The 19,527-nt window shown below is 35.5% G+C and overlaps 1 protein-coding gene across 1 annotated transcript; it reads right to left on the reverse strand.

The window, feature by feature from the left end:
- Positions 1–3,196: 3,196 nt before the first annotated feature.
- LOC133520318 (uncharacterized) lies at positions 3,197–18,872 on the reverse strand. Its single transcript, XM_061854689.1, has 4 exons — positions 18,357–18,872; positions 8,069–8,231; positions 4,175–4,280; positions 3,197–3,726 (listed from the first exon to the last, which is right to left on the reverse strand). Exons 2-4 carry the CDS (start codon positions 8,226–8,228, stop codon positions 3,267–3,269), a joined length of 726 nt encoding a protein of 241 aa, XP_061710673.1. The 5' UTR covers positions 8,229–8,231; positions 18,357–18,872; the 3' UTR covers positions 3,197–3,266.
- Between the last annotated feature and the right edge of the window lie 655 nt (positions 18,873–19,527).

The following is a 19,527-nucleotide window of genomic DNA, read 5'->3' on the forward strand; positions in this document are numbered from 1 at the left end:
GATAAGTACTGTCAAATAAGATAATTTGGGGGCTGAGGGTTGATCTCTCATACTTTTTTACTGTGAGTGTGAGTAAATGTTTAAATTACATGGAAGACAAGCAACAATTTTGTCAATAGCATTCCTAAAATTGCCCGTCCAAAGTTATCTTAATCACCGTCAGGTACTAAGAATAAAAAGTTGTACAAAAACGTAAAAATAATAATACTCGTAGTGATAGAAAAAGTTATTAAGTTCAACTTGAAGATCAGGTTAAGTTAAGCTGCTTACCTATAGGTATATACACACGAGACGAAACCTACTACAAATTATCATATCTCTCTATTTGATTGACGTTATATTAGAAATATACCCAAATCCAAAAGGTTGCACTTCATTTAGTGCATAACGGTTGACTGGTTCAATTTCATTATCTCCTAGATCACAGCTCCCACAAACAGTGGAATGATGAACTAATATGTCTCGATACCTACACAGTAATACATTATTGTCAGGAAACCGGAGATTTAATCACAGATTCCTAGTGCACGGCATAGTTGCGGATCACACAATGCCTAATGGTTAAGTTAATGTACACATAACCAACTGTACCGCCTAGGTGCGTGCAGTTATATTGGTTGTATATGTACCTACCTATAGCCTGCAGGTCAGAGTCATATTATATTGAAAGACAGCAATATTAGGTGGAACCTAGGTAGCGTAGTGTAGGTGTCAACAACCACAGAAAAATACAAAGTTCAGTTAACGTCGTTACCGTTTATGCGATCTGATGCAGCATGCGTGCAGCAGCGCATGGTGTCGCGAACGGTTGACAAGTTGACGAAGACATTCCCCCGCTTCCAAAGTGCTTGCCTCTAAAAACTATGTATGTAAGGGGGCTATCGTAAACATCGACATTCGAAAACTGGACATAACTTTGCGTTAAGTAAATACTTTATTTAAATAGTTCCAGAAAATATAGTTATATGGTTTCTGTATACGTTTATTATTTATCTGTGCTGTCCTTGAACTAATTAAAACATTGAAAAAAAAAAACGCCACAGGCCACAATAAGCATTTTTCTAAAAGCTACATTTTCAGTTCCATAGAAAATCAAGTGCCTCGACTCCAATTTGAAGGCATTCAAGTCTTTTTTAACATGAAAGTCTTAATATATCTGTGCATCTTATTCAATGAAATAATCTATATAAAATGTATTTACAATCCATATATTAGATGACACCGAAACTACCATAAAATTATTAAAATATTATGCTTTAAGAAATTTCACGTGTGTTATACACAGTGTGTTATGTGGTATAATTTTGATTGGAAGTATAAGGCAACACCTCAAATATTTTTTGAGCTGGGAACTTATAACTCAATCAAATGCGTAGTAATATCTGCCCAACATCTTGGTTTTTACAACAGGAGCGTTAGTGATGTTGTGTTGTTAGTTCGTCATTGGATTTTAATACTTTTCGGAGGCGATTTTAAATCGTAAGTAGTTATTAGGTACAGTTCATTGTTCATTGGGCTTCGGGACGGGACTTAAAAAGACAGCTATTGAAATATGATTCATTGAAGTGGTTTCTAATTGAATTGCATTGTATTTTTTACGCCATCGTTTTCACGTATGTTTGTGCATGTGTGTTGCATGTGTTAAGAAATTATTTAATAAAAAGAGTAGGTACTCGTACTAACGGAAGAAGAGTGATTTCATTACAAATGTAAACTAAACCTAACATAGGTTTCAGGGTGTCACGTCGTGTTCCGTTCGTTAAGTGTATTATCGTGTGTTATGGTACAATTTTTGCGAGCCTTACCCGTATCTATTATGAAAATAGATATTTTTCGGGCTTTGCTTTGATTGCGGTAAGCGTCCAGTACCCCTAGTGTAAATAAATTCGATTTCCAAACGTGACGTACGCGTTTGCGTTTAGTCTCATTTTGTATTGGATTTCGAAAGAGCGCGCCAAGCGGGACGTTTTGGAACCTCAAAATCCTATACAAAATGAGACTTAACGCAAACGCGTTCGTCACGTTATGATGTCGATCAAAGTTACACTAGGGGTACAGGTCAGGTGACGATGTCTTATACTTGTGACGACGTCACGCTACGCTTGTTTCCAGTGCAAGAGTGTAAACGGAACAGCAGGAGAAGACGCTGCGTAGAGAGCTTGTGCTCATTTAAATGAGGGATCTCAAGCTGCCAGAGTCCAGAGTTTGCTCTAAAATTCTCTCGTAATCCTTGTCCTCCTAAAGACCTTAACGTCACTAAGTTCATTGAATACACACTATTCATTTAATATGATATTTTAACGTGAATCTCCCTTATATGTTATGCTAATTATGATTAAAAATAATGCCAATAAAAACAAAAAAATCTCCAAAGCTTTCAAAACTCCATATAGACGCACGTACGTGCAGAACGGCCAAAGTGACCAAAAATATTGGAACACATCCTTATTGGTATGGTAACAAAGGTGTGTTACGATTTATTTGGTCACTTTGGCTGTCACTATTTTATCCTGACTGTACCTATATAAAATGTACACGTTTGTATAGAACTAGGTTTCTAGAGACGAGTTGGCATGAAAATGTATATTATATTGACAGTTCATGAATTGAAAAGGCAATAATAATAGTGAAATATATCTTATACTTCAGAATGTCCGTATAGAAAACGCATGTACTGAACTGGCTGTAGGCTGTAAGCACGTGCTCAGTGTAATTAGCGCGGCAGCGGCAGAAGACAGCACCGAGACTGTCCGCGCTCGTTTACATGTAAATGAGGGCCACTCTGGCAGCTCATATATCGGGAGCGTTCCCTGGGAAATTTGCATGTACTTCTTAAATAAGAAATGAAAACTAACAAGTGATAACTATAGTATCTTTGAACATAATATTTAGCGCGAAAATCGTATCTTTTGACAGTTCGTTAAAAAATTACAAAAAAGTGACAAATATTCAATAAAAGGTCTACTTATATATATTCGCAAAAAAGTTCCTGGTATTTTTTTATTTATTAAATTTCTTATATAACTCGCAGTTTACAGAGAAGATAAACATATTTAATCGATTTGCAAGACCGAAGTGATCCCATTTTGGCTGACGTGTTCTAATGATATCACCATGTGACATGTTTCACTTAGGTCCATGCCATTCATGAATGGGGATAAAGCAAATGCTCTTGAAGAAAATAAAGAACAATACGTTGAAGTAGGTTATTTAATAATTGCTAAGTCAATACTTTTTCGTTGTACTTTACCTACATCCAGACCATCCTAACGGTTATTTTCAATGTCATCTATTAATTTCAGCACACCCATCTTGAATTTCCTCTTTTCAGATTTTGTGAAGTGATCAATATCAGGTAATATACTCTTGAAGAATTGCAAATCGGCGTTCTCTTCAGTCTTTTGTATTTTTGCAGTGGTAGCTTCAAATATATCCATAGGTTCTTTCCGTTTTAATTCATATTTATTTTCTGTACCTAGTTGGTTGTCATCGTTAGTAATGTCTGTAGTGTCCACGTGTTGATCTTCGTCTATTGGTTCTATTTTTACTGATGAGTTAAGTACAAGGTTATTGCCTATGCACACTGGCATTGCTATAGAGTTGCTGGAACTGAGGCTATAATGTTTATTACTATTAGGATTTTCGTTCAACATCTGCATCGATAATTCAGAATCCCAATCTTCGACATCGCTGCCTTGATTATCATCGAGTGCTCCGGGGAGTGACCTGGATTGGGTATAAGTATTATTCTCATTTTTACCAACTAGGTTACAATTAAGTGATAAACATTTATTGGGCGCAATGATTTGCCAGACAAATATTTTATAATATGACCTTTCATGCCACTTTTGTGTTATTTCTAGTCAAAATCGCGAGCCCTTTTCATCCTTATAGAAAAAAAGTGTCCCAAAATGTCCATACATTTTCCAACCTTTCCTTTTTGTTACCACCATATAAATAATGTGGGGAAATGGTAACACAATAGGAAAAAAACAATGGGACATTTTTTATCCCATTAGGATCGAAAGTGCTCAGATTTTTAGTAGAAAAAACGCAAAATGTATGAAAAATTACTAAAATTATGAAAGTGACAATTTTTAAAGAAATATATAATCTGTAATAAATTAAGGACTTACGTTGCTCTATGTTTTGTGTGCGGACGCAGAAAATTTAATGAATCATAGAGTATTGCTTTGTACCGTCTTTGCATTGTTCAATCTTCCTTTTAAATCTCGCGTAAGATGAACGTATTCCTTTCCATTTCGCCTTTAAATCGTCAACTAGAAAAATAAATAAAATGTTCATTGTGATGTTCATAAAATAAATCAACATTTCCATTCTAAATAATACGTAAAAATGTTGCTGTTGCTCTTAAGGAAATATAATGATAAAAGGTTTGAAAATCAATCGATCGAAAACTGTAGAAGTGAGCATCAACTCGAATAATATGAATCCTATGCGACTCCAGGACACTTTGCTCGATTATACCTCGTCTTTTGTATATTTTGGTTATACAGTCAGTATCAAAAGTAGCGGATGAAACAACGCGCCAAAAGTATCTGATATTCCGGATAACTTTTCCAAATATAGATAAATTGTTAAAATTCGCGCTAAAAAGTATATATTTTACAGTCTTTGTTGTTCTTTATTAAAGACACCACTTTTTGTTAAGCTGTTACAGAATGGTAGATACTTATGAAACGTTATTTGATCCGCTACTTTTGATGCTGACTGTACCAGAGCAGGTGATAATGTTGCTTCTAGAATAAACAACGAGGAGGTCGTTTAGGTATACGTCAGGTTTAAGTCAAACGTATTGAGGGAGTCCAATGATATGGTGATGACTGGTATAAATCTGGAACAAAAACAATGCAACCGCCCAAAACGTATAGCTCTAAAAAAACATATGTCATCTTTCCTCATCTAATAAAGAGTCATCAGAACTGCTGTCCCTACAAGGAGCCAGTGATAGAAAAGAGTCTCTTAACATATCGTCGGGGATAGTGCAATACCGCGTAACTAACAAATGCAGTAAGGTCCAATTACCTTGTACATTGTTTGAATTTCGAACTCTTTCGACTTTGTTAGTTGCGCGGTATTGCACTATCCCCGACGATATGCAACAAAATATATTTCTCTAGCATAGGATAGTCCTTAGCAGATAATTTTCTGGTAGCAATGAACACCAGCGAAGAAGATCTATCTAGCTCATATAATGCTAGAAATGGTGACAAATCCGGTTCCTTTTTCATGTATCCCACCGATGCCAACAAAGTCGAGTCTATAATTATGCAGCTTGATAATAACAAAGCTTCAGGTCTAGATACAATCAACAATACACTACTTAAACAGATAAGAGACACCATATGCGACTCATTAGCGAATATATTTAATCTAAGCTTCTCTACTGGTATGTTCCCCGACATCTGGAAACTTGCATCGGTATGTCCAATATTTAAAAGAGGAACTAGATATGACCCAGGAAACTATCGCTCAATATCACTTCTCAGCACTTTCTCAAAAATATTAGAAAAACTTGTAAATAGTAGACTCGTTACTTACCTAGAAACTCATGACTTACTCTATCCCTCCCAACTCCCCGGCAACTAGGTTTTAGAAAGGGAAAGTCTACTGAAGGGGCTGTGAATTTTCTGACCACAACAGTAGCAAGGTATCTGGATAACAACCAAGCCTGCATTGGGGTATTTCTGGACTTGGCTAAAGCCTTTGATACGGTATCCGCTCAGATACTTCTTAAAAAACTAAACGCGTATGGTATCAGAGGCTTACCCCTTCAGTGGTTAAAAGCTATCTGTCGGAGCGGCGACAGGTAGTGAAAGTTGGCCAATACGAAAGCAACCCTATGAAAGTGCGTTTTAGAGTACCTCAAGGTAGTATACTTGGCCTAACCTTGTTTATTCTATATATGAATGACCTCCTCAATCTACCACTAAAAGATGCAGAAATCGTCTGTTACGCAGATGACAGTGCAATTATTTTTGTGAACGAAATTGGAAAGAGGCATTTGAAAATACAGAGCATGGCATGTCTTTGGTTGCAAAGTGGCTCCAAACAAACTTGCTAACACTCAACACAAAAAAGACAAATTTCCTATGCTCCCACAAAACTCTAGCATCGGCTCCAACAGCTCCCGTGCACGACATAAAGATTCACAATTGCAGAGGAAATGACGTCGTATGCTCCTGTAGTTCAATCTGTCAAGCTGAGGTGCTAAAATACTTGGGTGTTATCATAATTTGAGTTTTAAGCCACAAATAGCTGTGCTTTCGAATCGAATGAGACGTATCATTTATATTATGAGAAACTTAACAAGGGTGGCAGATGTGAAAACGCTAAAATTAGTTTACCAAGCTTTATGTGAACCACTCCTGACATACTGCATATGCTGCTGGGGTAGTACTAACAAAACGACTATCATCGAGGCTGAGAGAGCTCAGCGTGCTGTCAGCGAGTTTTAAGCCACAAATAGCTGTGCTTTCGAATCGAATGAGACGTATCATTTATATTATGAGAAACTTAACAAGGGTGGCAGATGTGAAAACGCTAAAATTAGTTTACCAAGCTTTATGTGAACCACTCCTGACATACTGCATATGCTGCTGGGGTAGTACTAACAAAACGACTATCATCGAGGCTGAGAGAGCTCAGCGTGCTGTCCTCAAGATAATTGCTTAAACAATCTTTTTGGTACTCAACATTTTTGCTATACAGAAATTGTGAAGTGCTTACGGTTGGTAAACTGTATCTGCTTAAAATAATTGTTGAGAAGCACAAGTAACTTCTTGGGACACAGGTCCCGATGGTGCGCACTGTTTTTGCTAAACGTTTTGAGCCTTACATATCAAGATATATTTACAATGTCGCCTTAAGACACTCTGATATCAAAGATCATTACCTTCTGACTTAAGGCATGCTAAATCACTTCGTATTTTTAAAACTCAAGTAAAATATTACTATTTATCACTTCCGTAATGTTACTTTATGTTCTGTTCCTGTTTCCCTTTCAATTGTTGTTGGCCGCATTGTGGTGATTTATATGTGTGTTCGTAAATGTGTTATATATGATATTTATTTATGTATGTAGTGTATGTAGTATATATTATTTGCTATTTATGTATGTGTATAATTTGGTATTATTATCTCTCAACTTCTATCACTCACTGCATCACCCACTCACATTACTTGTTTTTTTTTACCTTGTCTCCACTACCCTAAGGTTGTCTGGAAGAGATCGCTCTTTAGCGATAAGACCGCCCGTTGTCTACCATAGTCTAAGTTGTATGTTTAATTTGTATGTCATTATGTTCTTTCATATTGGTGAGCAATAAAGAATATTTATATTGTATTGTATTGTATAAATCCGTTTTTGACGCTAAGAAATGGCTAAGAAATGGCTAGCCAGTTTAACCTATGACGAAACCGAGAAAATTGTACAAATTAGAAATTACTGAAACATGAGATGCAAACAAATTGAACTTATATTGTTTTTAGTTCATTTTCCTATAGCTTATACATCTGTGTAGTTTTAGAATTTTAGTCCTAGCTAACCTAACATTTAAGTAAAATTTGTCAACCGGTTATAGACTCTTTGTTACAACTACCTACAGTTATTGGTCCCCGTGATACAGGCGTGCCTAATGCGGGTAACAAAGTTAATCTTCTAGAAATTGTAAACTTTTAGTGTTAATAAATATTTTTTCATTTTCATTTTAATTTTTCATTTTCAATATCGTTGCCATAAAACTCGTTCACTGCGATGAATCTTGTTGGCTGAGAGAAGTGGAGGGAGGCGAGACAGGTTAAGACATATAAACACCATAGGTTTTCGTTAACAAAGTAAATCTCCAAGGTCGATCCTTCGCATTTTCTGGCCTAATAGGATTTGTAATGAAGATCTGTAAGTTCAGGGTTTGCCTTTCAGTGACTGAACCTACGGATCCTCGCCGCCAATTAAAGCAGCTCAAAATAAAAGGGGTTTTTGATCAATGGTTCAAAAGAGCACCCATCTGATTCAGGAACCATAACGAGAGAATTTATATGAGATCACCTGCACAATTTTCTTGCAACTCATTCCTGACTTCTTCTGCGACTTTTTCCCACGTTAAGCTGCAGAGATGCGGGGTGCGGTGGGGTAATTTTTGGTCGTAGAGCACTGGGTGCCTCTCGACGATCTTTACGAAACCGAGTACGAAGGTTGGGTTATCCATCTTCTGTTGAAACAAAAAAAAAAATGTTTGTTACGAAGACAACGTTCACGGATATAATAATTATAGTACGCAACAACTTAAATAAATAAATTAATTAATGTACTTATTAAGATTTACGGTAAGGCTAGATAGTGTAAAGATGACATTTGGATGGTTACTGCAGCTATATTACTGTTGCGACGTTACTGCTGTGCCGTTGAAGCGGGAGCTATCACTCTCAATTACCTTTATAAAATGCGTGACTAGATATGGATAGCGAGTAAATACTCGGGAGTAAATACTGAATCTTTACTCAAATTAGCAGTATTTACTCGTTTATACCCAAATTGGTGGGTTTAAACTATTTAGAGCGCTGAAAGCATATACATTTGAAATAAAGGTGTATTTTGTAAGCCGCTACTGGATTAAGTACTCAAAATTGTCGGAGGTAGATTATTTTTTAATTTTCCTCCGACGTTTCGAGTTCGGCGTTGTCCCTGTGGTCTCGGGGAAGACTGGCTAAAGTTGACATCAACATTTTCTAGCCGCGCGAGTTTTTCGAACTACCCGCACTTGGCCTTGTTTATTGACTTGGAACATTTTGCGCAGTAGGGATGTTACTCTGTCGACACAACACAACACTAACTTTTCTGTTGTAGAAATGGCGATCCGTGGAAAGGATTTTAGGGTTATGTAGCGCGATCCAGTGGTTTGGTCCTGACTCCAGTAAATGCTCAACCACAGGCGACTTGTTCACCTGACCATTTTTACCAGCTGTGATATGTTCCTAAACTCTTTCTGCTATGGTGTGCTTTGTTTCCCCGATATACGCTATTAGTCCCATTTCTATGAATATATGTAAAAATCGTGACAGCTGTCATTTCTATACAATTTATAATCTATGGGCTGATTAATAATTGGATGGCAACCCTGGCTGTCAAAGAATCAGCAGCTGATTTTGCTAGGTCCCTTTTAATTATTCTATATTTAATTATATTTCATGTAATATTAAGCCATTTTATTGTTTATTGTTTATTGTTTATTCATGCAACACACAAGCTTACAGTTCAGGCACCAAAGCGCTTACATGTTAAATAATAATATTAATAATTAGAATTATTTACAATATCCACAAATAGTTAAACATTACAAACTAGGTACAATCACTCAAAAACATATATAAAGCTGTGGAGAACGATCCTGGGGAGTCATAAAAGACATCAACATCAGGTCTTTGGATTGATAGTTCGTTTAGGAGTGAGAGTGCCCGATTGGTGGGAGCATTGTTGGTTTGACGCGTACGCACCCCGCCCACGGCGAACAGTCTTCTCCGGCGTCGCGGAGGCAAAGCGCCGCCCTCACTGGCGCCTAATACGCACGTCCTCGGCGCTGGAGCGAGCAATCCTATCCGCTCAAGCACCTTAACATTACTGATTCTGTTTCGCAACAAGTTATAGTAATGGATCACTAATAATATTTTAAGTCGCAGTTCTCACCATTCCCGACACAAACATCGAGGGGAAAAGAAGTGGATAGTATCCGTAGATCCTTTTATACATATAGCGAGAAAACTTTCTCTGTATCCTTTCCACCATGAGAGAGTACTTTGCCTCGTGAGGATCCCAAATACAGGCACCAAATTCCAACCTACTGCGAACATACGCATTGTACAGAACTACTGCAACATTAGGATTAGAAAACTGCGACGATACTTTGGTGTGAATTAAATAGTTTTAGTGTTAATTTTAATGTATACATAATAAGTGAAGTGCTTTAGTGACGTTTACAAGTGTCTTGTAATATCTTAAATTTGTAGCCGTTGTAGGTTATAAATTTAAATTTGTGTTCGTCTCGGTATATTTTCTATGTTTTTATCGCTATTTATTACCAATTTTGTTTGTATTACAGCGTAGTAAATCATTGTACAGAGTCAGAACACAGTGTAGGCATAGTGAAACGTCACTATTTCATGTAAGTACGCTCGTAATATCGCTTAGCTTGAGTAAGCAATTCCCTGGTTTGTTTTGGGTCTATCCTACTATAAAATACATTTATAATGCTAACTCGCAGAGCAGCTGCAGCGGTTCGCCAGCAGGAGGCTGACAAACTCCAAATTACCTTGCTGGAATTAAAAAAATCCAAGGAATTGTGTGCTCAATTGCTTAGTGAAAGAGAGGATAGTGAAAAGGAACTATTATTATCACTTAATAGTATAGAGAAGTTAAAGAAGGAACTATGTTCTTTAGAAAATGTTTACAATGATGTAAATTCAGAGCGGGCCCGGCTCCAGGAGACGGTTGACAAGTTTACTGAGTGTAGTGCAGCATATGAACAGGCCTTGACAGACATCAACTCATTAGAGAGAGCACTGCACGACGCCCACGAGCAAATCTACGAGCTACAGGAGGCCCAAAATATTGCTGCAGCGGCACACACTCAAAACTTATTCGAGGAACTGGTTCGGCCCGACTCACAGTTGGTTGCCGCTCCAATTGAAAACCCTGTTGTTAGTATAGATTTAATCAATGAATCCACCACACCAAGACTAGTAAATTGCAGCGGAAACAAACTCAAAAAATATATTAAATTAAATAGAATGATTAAAAAAAACCAGAGATTATCAAAAATGAATAAATTGTTTTTTAAGAAATTGAGATTTTGTAAAATTAATGTTAATTTAGTGGATAATTTAGACTTGTATTCTGTTCAATTAGAACATAGTAAACTACAGTATGAAACTGACACACAGATTTTAAAATCAAAAGTTCAGAGTTTGGAGGATTCTATACAATCCCTAGAAACAATAAATGAGAGTTCGAAAAAGGTGATTAATGAATATTCTTTAGCCATGGATGATTTAATATCCCAGATTAAGCACAATTCAGAGCGGTTTGAGTCGCTGACCAATGCCCAGTCATGTGCATGTAAGCAAGCGACTGGACATTTGTTGACGAGTGTACTCGATCCAAGCCTGTGTGACAGTTTACCACAACAGCAAATAAATGATAATAGCTCCTTCCACACTCCACAACAAAGCACACCTAAACCTAATATTATTATGTATTGTGATGAAATTGGGAGCAATATGAGCTCATTTTTAAACTATCACCTAAAGGGACTTAGTACAATCAGCAATTGTCTGCCTCACAGTAGCTTTGAAAATATCTTAAAACAAATTTTAAATGACAGTAATATTAATTCTAAGACAACACTGCTAATTCTTATGGGTAATAGGGGAAATGTGAACAAAAATAATTTACTTAAATACTTTGAACAGTTAAATTCACTTGCAGTGCATGAAATTATTATTTTCACATTCCCCTATTGTGAGCAAATGTCAGAGGCAGAAAATAACATTAGACATAAGTTGAATATATCTCTATATAATCTTTGTACATATAGTAGTAAGTTTATCATAATTGACACTAACAAATTTGTTAGTAAATACCATATGCCTATGGTGTTTTTGACTAAAGGTAAGTGTTACCTTTCAAATTATTACAAGAGACAAATAGCTTTATCGCTATCCTATTTACTTGACATTTCTGCCAAGAATTTGGCAGACAACTCTGCTCCTATTGAGCAGCCCAGTATGAGCTTGGAATTGGTTCCAGTCATAACCAATGATTTAAACTAGCTGTTAAGACAAAAGATTCTGTCTCTGGCAATTTAGTTTTAAATAAATATAATGAAAAATACTGTAAACATGGAAAGTATATCCACCTGATGCATCAAAACATTCAATGTATTAGAGGAAAAGATTTACAGATTGAACTTTTTATGAACGATTTTTATGTTGATATTTTATGTATTACTGAACATTGGTTAACAAATAATGAATTAATGCCTCAATTTAATAATCATCAGGTGGGAAGTTCGTTCACCAGAATTAGTTCCATACATGGTGGGTCGTTAATTATATTAAATAATCAGTTAAAATTTAAGGAACGTAAGGATATTGTATCCATGTCTGTTGAACGGACTATAGAACTAAGTGCAGTAGAATTGGAGCAATTTATTGTTGTCTGTGTGTATAGGCCGCCATTAAGTAATTTTGAAATATTTGAAAGTGTAATGGATTCTGTGCTACTTAAAATATCATCTTCTAGTAAGAAATTATTTATATGCGGCGACTTTAATGTAAATATTTTGGAAAATTCAACAATGTCTTGTAGATTGTTGAATCTATTCAAATCTGGTAATCTCAACCACATGTTTATGGAGCCTACTAGAGTGACTGCTACTAGTGCAACCTGTATAGATAATATTTTCACTGATATTGTTCCTATTACTAAAAAAGTTATCAGTAATTTAGAATCAGACCACTTAGGTCAATTAATGGTATTTGAGACATTAAGGAAAAATACTTTGAGAAAACAAATAACTTTTGTACCAGTAACCTCGGACCGCGTAGAAAGAATGAAGCAAAGTCTAGTTCAGGCGCTACCCTTTTTGTCTTCCGATATGGGTCCAAATAGTATGTATAATTCATTCTTTCACACTTTTATGGATCATTATAATGCGATATTTACTTCAAAATCGGTCGTAGTTAGTGGTGCATCAGTTTTTAGTGAGTGGGCTACTGCGGACTTACATCAACGAAGACGTGCACTGTATGCCTTGTATGAGGAACGGCGGTTTAACACGAGTGATGAATTTAAAGAACATGTCAAGCAATATTCGAAAAAGTTTAAAATAGATTGTCATATAGCAAAGCGAAATTATCTAAGTCAAAGAATAAAAAATAGTACCAACATTATTAAAGCAACCTGGAAAGTAATCAATGTGGAGACTGGTCGCTCGAAACACAGAGTGAATGATTTTAAACTAAATATTGATAACAAAATTATAGATTCCAATTTAGAAGTAGCTACAGAATTTGAAATTTTTTTCACTGACGTACCAGTTTTCACAACTAAGGATTTAAATTCATCACCCTCATCTGCTGTTACTCTATTAAAAGATAACGCTCCAGAGTGTTGTGGAGATTTTCATTTTGAACGTGTTTGTACCTCCGATGTAATAAAGGCGTTTAATTCGGTTAATGTCAAAAAAACGAATGACCTCTGGGGAGTCTCTGTCCATGCTGTCAAATCCTTAGTAGAAATTATAGCGCCTGACTTAGTAATTATATTTAACAACAGTGTTGATTGCGGCGAGTTTCCTGATTTAATGAAACATAGTAAAATAACTCCTTTATTTAAATCGGGTAGCAACTCTGACCCCACTAACTTTAGACCGATATCTGTGCTACCAACGTTCAGTAAGATTTTTGAAAAATTAATTCTTTCTCAATTAGTACGACATTTTAACGTCAATAATTTAATGCATAATAAGCAGTTTGGTTTTACACGGGGTCGCTCGACAACCGATGCTGGTGTTGAGCTAATTAAGCATATCTTCGATGCCTGGGAGGAGTCACGAGATGCTATAGGTATCTTCTGTGATTTGTCTAAGGCCTTCGACTGCGTTTGTCATGAAACATTAATCAGGAAACTACACTATTATGGAGTTAGAGGAGCGGCACTGGATTTACTTAAGTCCTACTTAAATGGTAGAATACAAAGGGTCGATGTGAATGGACAGCGATCACCGGGGTCATTGGTCTCTATGGGTGTACCACAGGGGTCAATATTGGGACCTTTCCTGTTCCTTATCTACATAAATGACTTGCCATTCCTTGTAAAGACCCACCATGATATAGTATTGTTTGCAGACGACACTTCACTTATTTTCAAAGTCAAACGACAGCAACAAGCTTACAATGATGTAAACGATGCTATTTCAAAAGTAGTAAATTGGTTCAATGTTAATAATTTATTGTTAAATGAGAATAAGACTAAATGTATTAAGTTTGTCACTAGTAATGTAAGGCATGTACAAACAAGTGTCATTGTGAAGGATGAGGAATTGGAATTAGTTGATAGTACAGTTTTTCTTGGTATAACTTTAGATTCTAAACTCCAGTGGGGTCCCAATATTGCTACTCTTTCGAATAGACTGAGTTCTGCAGCTTTTGCAGTAAGCAAAATCCGTCAGTTAACTGATGTCAAAACAGCTCGATTAGTATATTTTAGTTACTTCCATAGCATTATGTCATATGGTATTTTACTGTGGGGTGGTGCTTCAGAGATAAATACCATTTTTGTTCTGCAGAAGAGGGCTATTCGAGCAATATATAAAATGAACCATAGAGACTCACTGAGAGATAAATTTAAGGAAATTGACATCATGACAGTGCACTGTCAATACATTTATGAGAATATTCTGTATGTGCATAAAAATATTGCCGATTTTAAGAAAAATTGTGACATTCATAATATTAATACTAGAAATAAACATAAGCTCGCCGTGCCCTTCACTCGGCTCCATAAAATTAAAAAATCATTCATGGGTAATTGTGTGAGATTTTATAATAAACTTCCAAACCATATTACTGAGTTACCAATTAATAAATTTAAGAATCATGTAAAGCGTAAACTTATTTCTAAAGCTTATTATACCACACAAGACTACATGAATGATAAAACAACGTGGGATTAATTGTGATTCGAAATGATTAATTATTTATTATATTTGAATAATGATGATGAAATGGATATTCCAATGCATGTATTTCCTTTGTTGTTTTTATTATATTTGTTTGACATTTAGAATTTATTCTAGAAACAATCTAGACTAGTATTTTTTATACATTTTTTTTTTGTATGACTGTATTTTGTGAAAGTTTTAGTATTAAATTTGATCTATGAATTATATTCATTAGTATTATATATGGAATAATATTTACAACATCAATAAATTGCTCTGATAATTAGATTAAGATAATTATATGTAATACTGTCTTACTATTCATAAGTGCTTGTTGCTAGGCCTACATGAATAAAGTATATTTGAATTGAATTGAATTAAGACATTTTAGACGGCGCGTAAACTCGTATGCGATTTTAATTACATTGAGAACTATGGTTAAATCCAATTCGGACGACCAATCAAATGCCGCAGTGTAATGAAACTCGCACCGTCAAAATGAGTCTTTAAAATTGTATTGAGATGACGGCTGTCAACGTACCCAAGTCATGTGAAAATACTATGGGAAGCAAGGAATACAGGATGTTTATTTAGTCACCTGCAATCATTTACGGGGTGAATATATAGGTAATTAACGCATTACTGAGCAGCTTTTACTAATAGCGAAAAAACATTGTCTGTTTCATACATTTATGCTGTCTGACCTTGACATTTTGTACGGGAGAGTAAATTTTTTTCGCGATTTCGATGTTGGCCCCATCGTAAAAGTTGCTCAGTATGACCTATATATTAACTTATAAATTATACCTATAAATTATAATTATTGCAGGTGACTAAATAAACATTCTGTAGAGTCCTAAGCTTGCCGCATATTATAGCAACATAATTAGAGGCGAATTAATCCATCCGTAGATAAAATATTGACGTACCAAAGTTATTTTCCCGATACTTTACATCAAAATAGTAAAAATAATATAGAAAAGAAAAGTAGATAGGTATGTACTTATAATACACGTGTTAGATTTATAACCAGTTATAACTAGACAATAATATAAACAAGTACATTTTATGACAATAGATAATAATGGTTAAAACGCAAACAAACCATGTACGTGTCGAAACGTGATTGTGATGTAATTGTACACAATATAAAAAAGGTAATTATCTATTATTTTAATCCAGTTTTAAAGTACGTAGGTTCATGCAGTCGATATTTTATACTTTCTTGACTACACAGGCTTTTTTAATGTACCTAATGCCATACTCCACGAGGTGAATTATTTAGGATAGGTCATACTGAACGTCTTTACTATGGGACCGACTCTTACCTCATAAGTACCAGAAGCTATAGTTTTATTATTGAATTTAGAACCTTGTCTTAATCAAAGTTAAAATAAAGTCTTGGAAGACCTTCTAAGGCAAAATGCAATCAGATGTCGCGTCCGCAAATCTAGCGTAAAACATCAAATAATTTAACTACATCTTATAAACGTCCTCAAAACCCAAAAACTACTAAACACATTTTTATACCGTTTTTACTTATCGATACAACGATTCTTGAGGAAGATTTAAGTGCATAATGAATTAAGGTTTTTTGAAACATTGGTTGAAATAAATATGATGATGTTTCCTAAAGATATTGGAAAAAAAAACCGCTGTTTAGGAGCTTTAATCAAAAACGTTGCATAATCCGTTTGAGCTATAGGTAAAAACACAATGTATGGTAGGGTTATCTCTCTTTTATGGGTCTACAAAAAAGTCCGCGATGTCTATTTTTTTAAGAACTTAATACTTATATCCATTCTTAACATCTAGAAAAAGATAACATAATACTCGTATGTCGTATTTGCAAAGCTATTTACACGGATACAGTATTAATCATTATCAAATTAAACACGTTACTTATATTAAGTATTTTATACAGATTACAATTATAGTACCTTACACCATACAATTCAAATAAGTATCATAGGAGTTATCGTAAATAAATAAAAAAACATTTCCTGCATATTATTTGTACGAAATGTTAAAGTAGCTAACCTTTCTAAGGACTCTTTGTAAGGTTCAAAGGACTTTGGGAAAAATTTGGCCAAAAAGCAATAGAGTTGAGAATTAGGTCATTATTAGATAGGTACGTATTTCTATGTATTTCATTTCGTTCTATAGGCACCAAGCGTAATTCCATTGCAGAACTGAGATTAAAATAAATTTAAAAATGGAAAAAATACTGTCTTAGTTGAGACTTGAACTCACGGCCTCTGGATAGATACTCCAGCGCTCTGCCATCTGAGCAACCAAGACCTCATCCATAGGGAGCAAATTTTTCCACCATATGGGTCTAGGGGACCCTAGCGACATCTACCGTAAGAACGTTACACTTCTGAGACTGCTACCGGAGTTCCAAGTCATATTGGAAATTCACCAGTAACGATGTGCTACCCATACTAAATTAATTTTTAACAAGCAGAAACGTCTGCAAACGATGCTATTAAGCTTAGAATAAATTTAAAAATGGAAAAATTACTGTCATGGGTGAGACTTGAACTCACGGCCTCTGGATAACAGCAACGTTCGCAGACGTTTCTGCTTGTTAAAAATTAATTTAGAACTGAGATATTTGTATTTTAGTCAAATTGTCATCACCCTTAATACCAAGCCAATAGAGTCCACTGCTGGGCGAGCGCGGCCAATGGTTTGCTGCGCTCGCAGCGTGCAGCGGCGTGCGAGGAGATGTTTGCCTGCAGCAATTAAAATACTTACTTAGACCCTATTGCCTAGGTAACAAGGGTGATGATAATTTGACTAAAATACAAATATCTCAGTTATGCAATGGAATTCCGCTTGGTGCCCATAGACCGAAATGGTGTAAGTAAATTGAAATACCTATCTAAAGACCTAACTCTCATTGCTGTTGGTTTTTGGCCCAGGCTCCATACAAAGTGGCCCATGGTCATTTCATTTAATTTCATTTCATTCATTTATCCACCTTTTACGGCTGCGCGCTGCGCTGCGATTGCTTTACTATGCTCATTTCGCACGCCGCCAATAATACAGTTTTTGGGTAGGCACCTACATTTTTGTAAAACATTCATCACACGACTTTCAAGAAGTAGAAGGTAACATACCTATAAAGGCAAATTAAGAAAATTAGGGTTTAAAGTCCGTTTATTTTATTTATAGTCAATGTCCACGGGAAACCAATATAATAACAACATAATCTTAATTCACCACAAAAAGCTTCTAACGTCGTACGTCTGCACGACGCTTGAATCGAAGGCAAATAACGCCAGAAATGCCGTAAGTACTTGAATTTTAAACACGCGTATATTTCATATAGGCGCATGGCACACTGCATCCGATTCGCACGTCGCTCCAACGTCCGAGCGGGATGTCGCTATAATACACGCATAGCGTTGTCTCGCTCAAACTTCGGAGCGACGTGCGATAAGCAATAAAAATATTAAAAAGTACCTATCACAACTTCGCTCAGACAACACGTATATTTACGGTCGATGTCGTAAACACTTTATGCCATATTACAATGCTATAAGATTCAACATTACCTACTTTGACTTCGACAGAACGCATTAAAAAAAGTCTATAGCACTAAAAACTTACATAAATCCAGTAATTCAACGTCGTATCTTCGCGCAATGTGGCCTCTTAACCTACTCGATCAAAACTGGCTAACCACGCCACAACGCAGCGACAGGCGTAGTGAGAGCGAGACAACACGCTCGCCACATCCACGCGCTGTTGCCAAGTCGCCTTTCACAGATAACAACGATCATGCCAATATCGACTTTAACGACAATAGGTTAAGGTTTATTTCTGAATAACAATAAGATTATATTTGTAGTGTTTCGTGCGAATTTGTAACTCGCCATCCACACATCACAGCGGTCATATAATATCAACTTTAATAGCCACAGTTAACGTTCATTTCAGTTTAAAAAGGGTTTGGCGCGAATCTGTGACTCGGTGTCGATGCCGGTGTGTCGCTGAATACAAGATTAACAATCATTTAGAAGAATTTAAAAGGTTGATAAAATTATTTAAGTTGATAAAATTTACGTGGTTTAGTTTTGTTAGAATTGTGCGCTTGTCGTCAGGTTTTGAGGACAGGCCATGGCCATGGCCTTTTTATATAAATGTAGTCCTCATTTTCTTAAAAATATTTTGACACAGTTTGTTCTATATGAACCACAACTATGGAGAAGTATATGTTTGATTTATTCAAATCTTTATTTATTATAAAAGTTAAAAATTCGTATTAAAACTATTTTTCGCTCCTAATTTTTACACAAATAAAAAAATAAACATCATCTTCCACGAGTCGTCCCGGCATTTTGCCACGGCTCATGGGAGCCCAGGGTCCGCTTGACAACTAATCCCCAGAATTTTTGCCGGGACAACGACAGGAAGATTATTAAGAATAAGAATGTTTTATTGCAGTACTGTGTACATTTGTAGATGGTAATCCTGATACAATTTATTAGTTTCAACAGTTACCCATTTCGGGTATGCAATACTTAAATAACTTATGAACTAAACTTAAATAACATACAAAGATAATTAATTACATACCATTAATGTTCAAAATATTCTTTTAGACTATAAAATGATTTATTTTTATATTTATTATAAGGTACGTAACTAAGTATATAAAATACCTAATAAGTACTTATATTTATTCGTTGCTCAATATTATCAATGTAAAATTTATATAGGTACATAGGTACCTACTACTTACTAAATTTTACTACTTGTACTAAATAGGGTTGGTATA

Source organism: Cydia pomonella, chromosome 8, assembly GCF_033807575.1.
Source record: "Cydia pomonella isolate Wapato2018A chromosome 8, ilCydPomo1, whole genome shotgun sequence".
Classification (NCBI taxonomy): Eukaryota; Metazoa; Arthropoda; class Insecta; order Lepidoptera; family Tortricidae; genus Cydia; species Cydia pomonella.

Bases quoted from the DNA above. Each gene is read 5' to 3' on its own strand.
- LOC133520318 (XM_061854689.1), bottom strand. From the start codon at position 8,228: ATGGATAACCCAACCTTCGTACTCGGTTTCGTAAAGATCGTCGAGAGG. The intron at 4,281-8,068 runs GTGATCTCATAT...TTATTTTTCTAG, and splicing joins GTTGCAAGAAAATTGTGCAG to TTGACGATTTAAAGGCGAAA. The intron at 3,727-4,174 runs TTAAATTTTCTG...TACCCAATCCAG, and splicing joins AAGCAATACTCTATGATTCA to GTCACTCCCCGGAGCACTCG.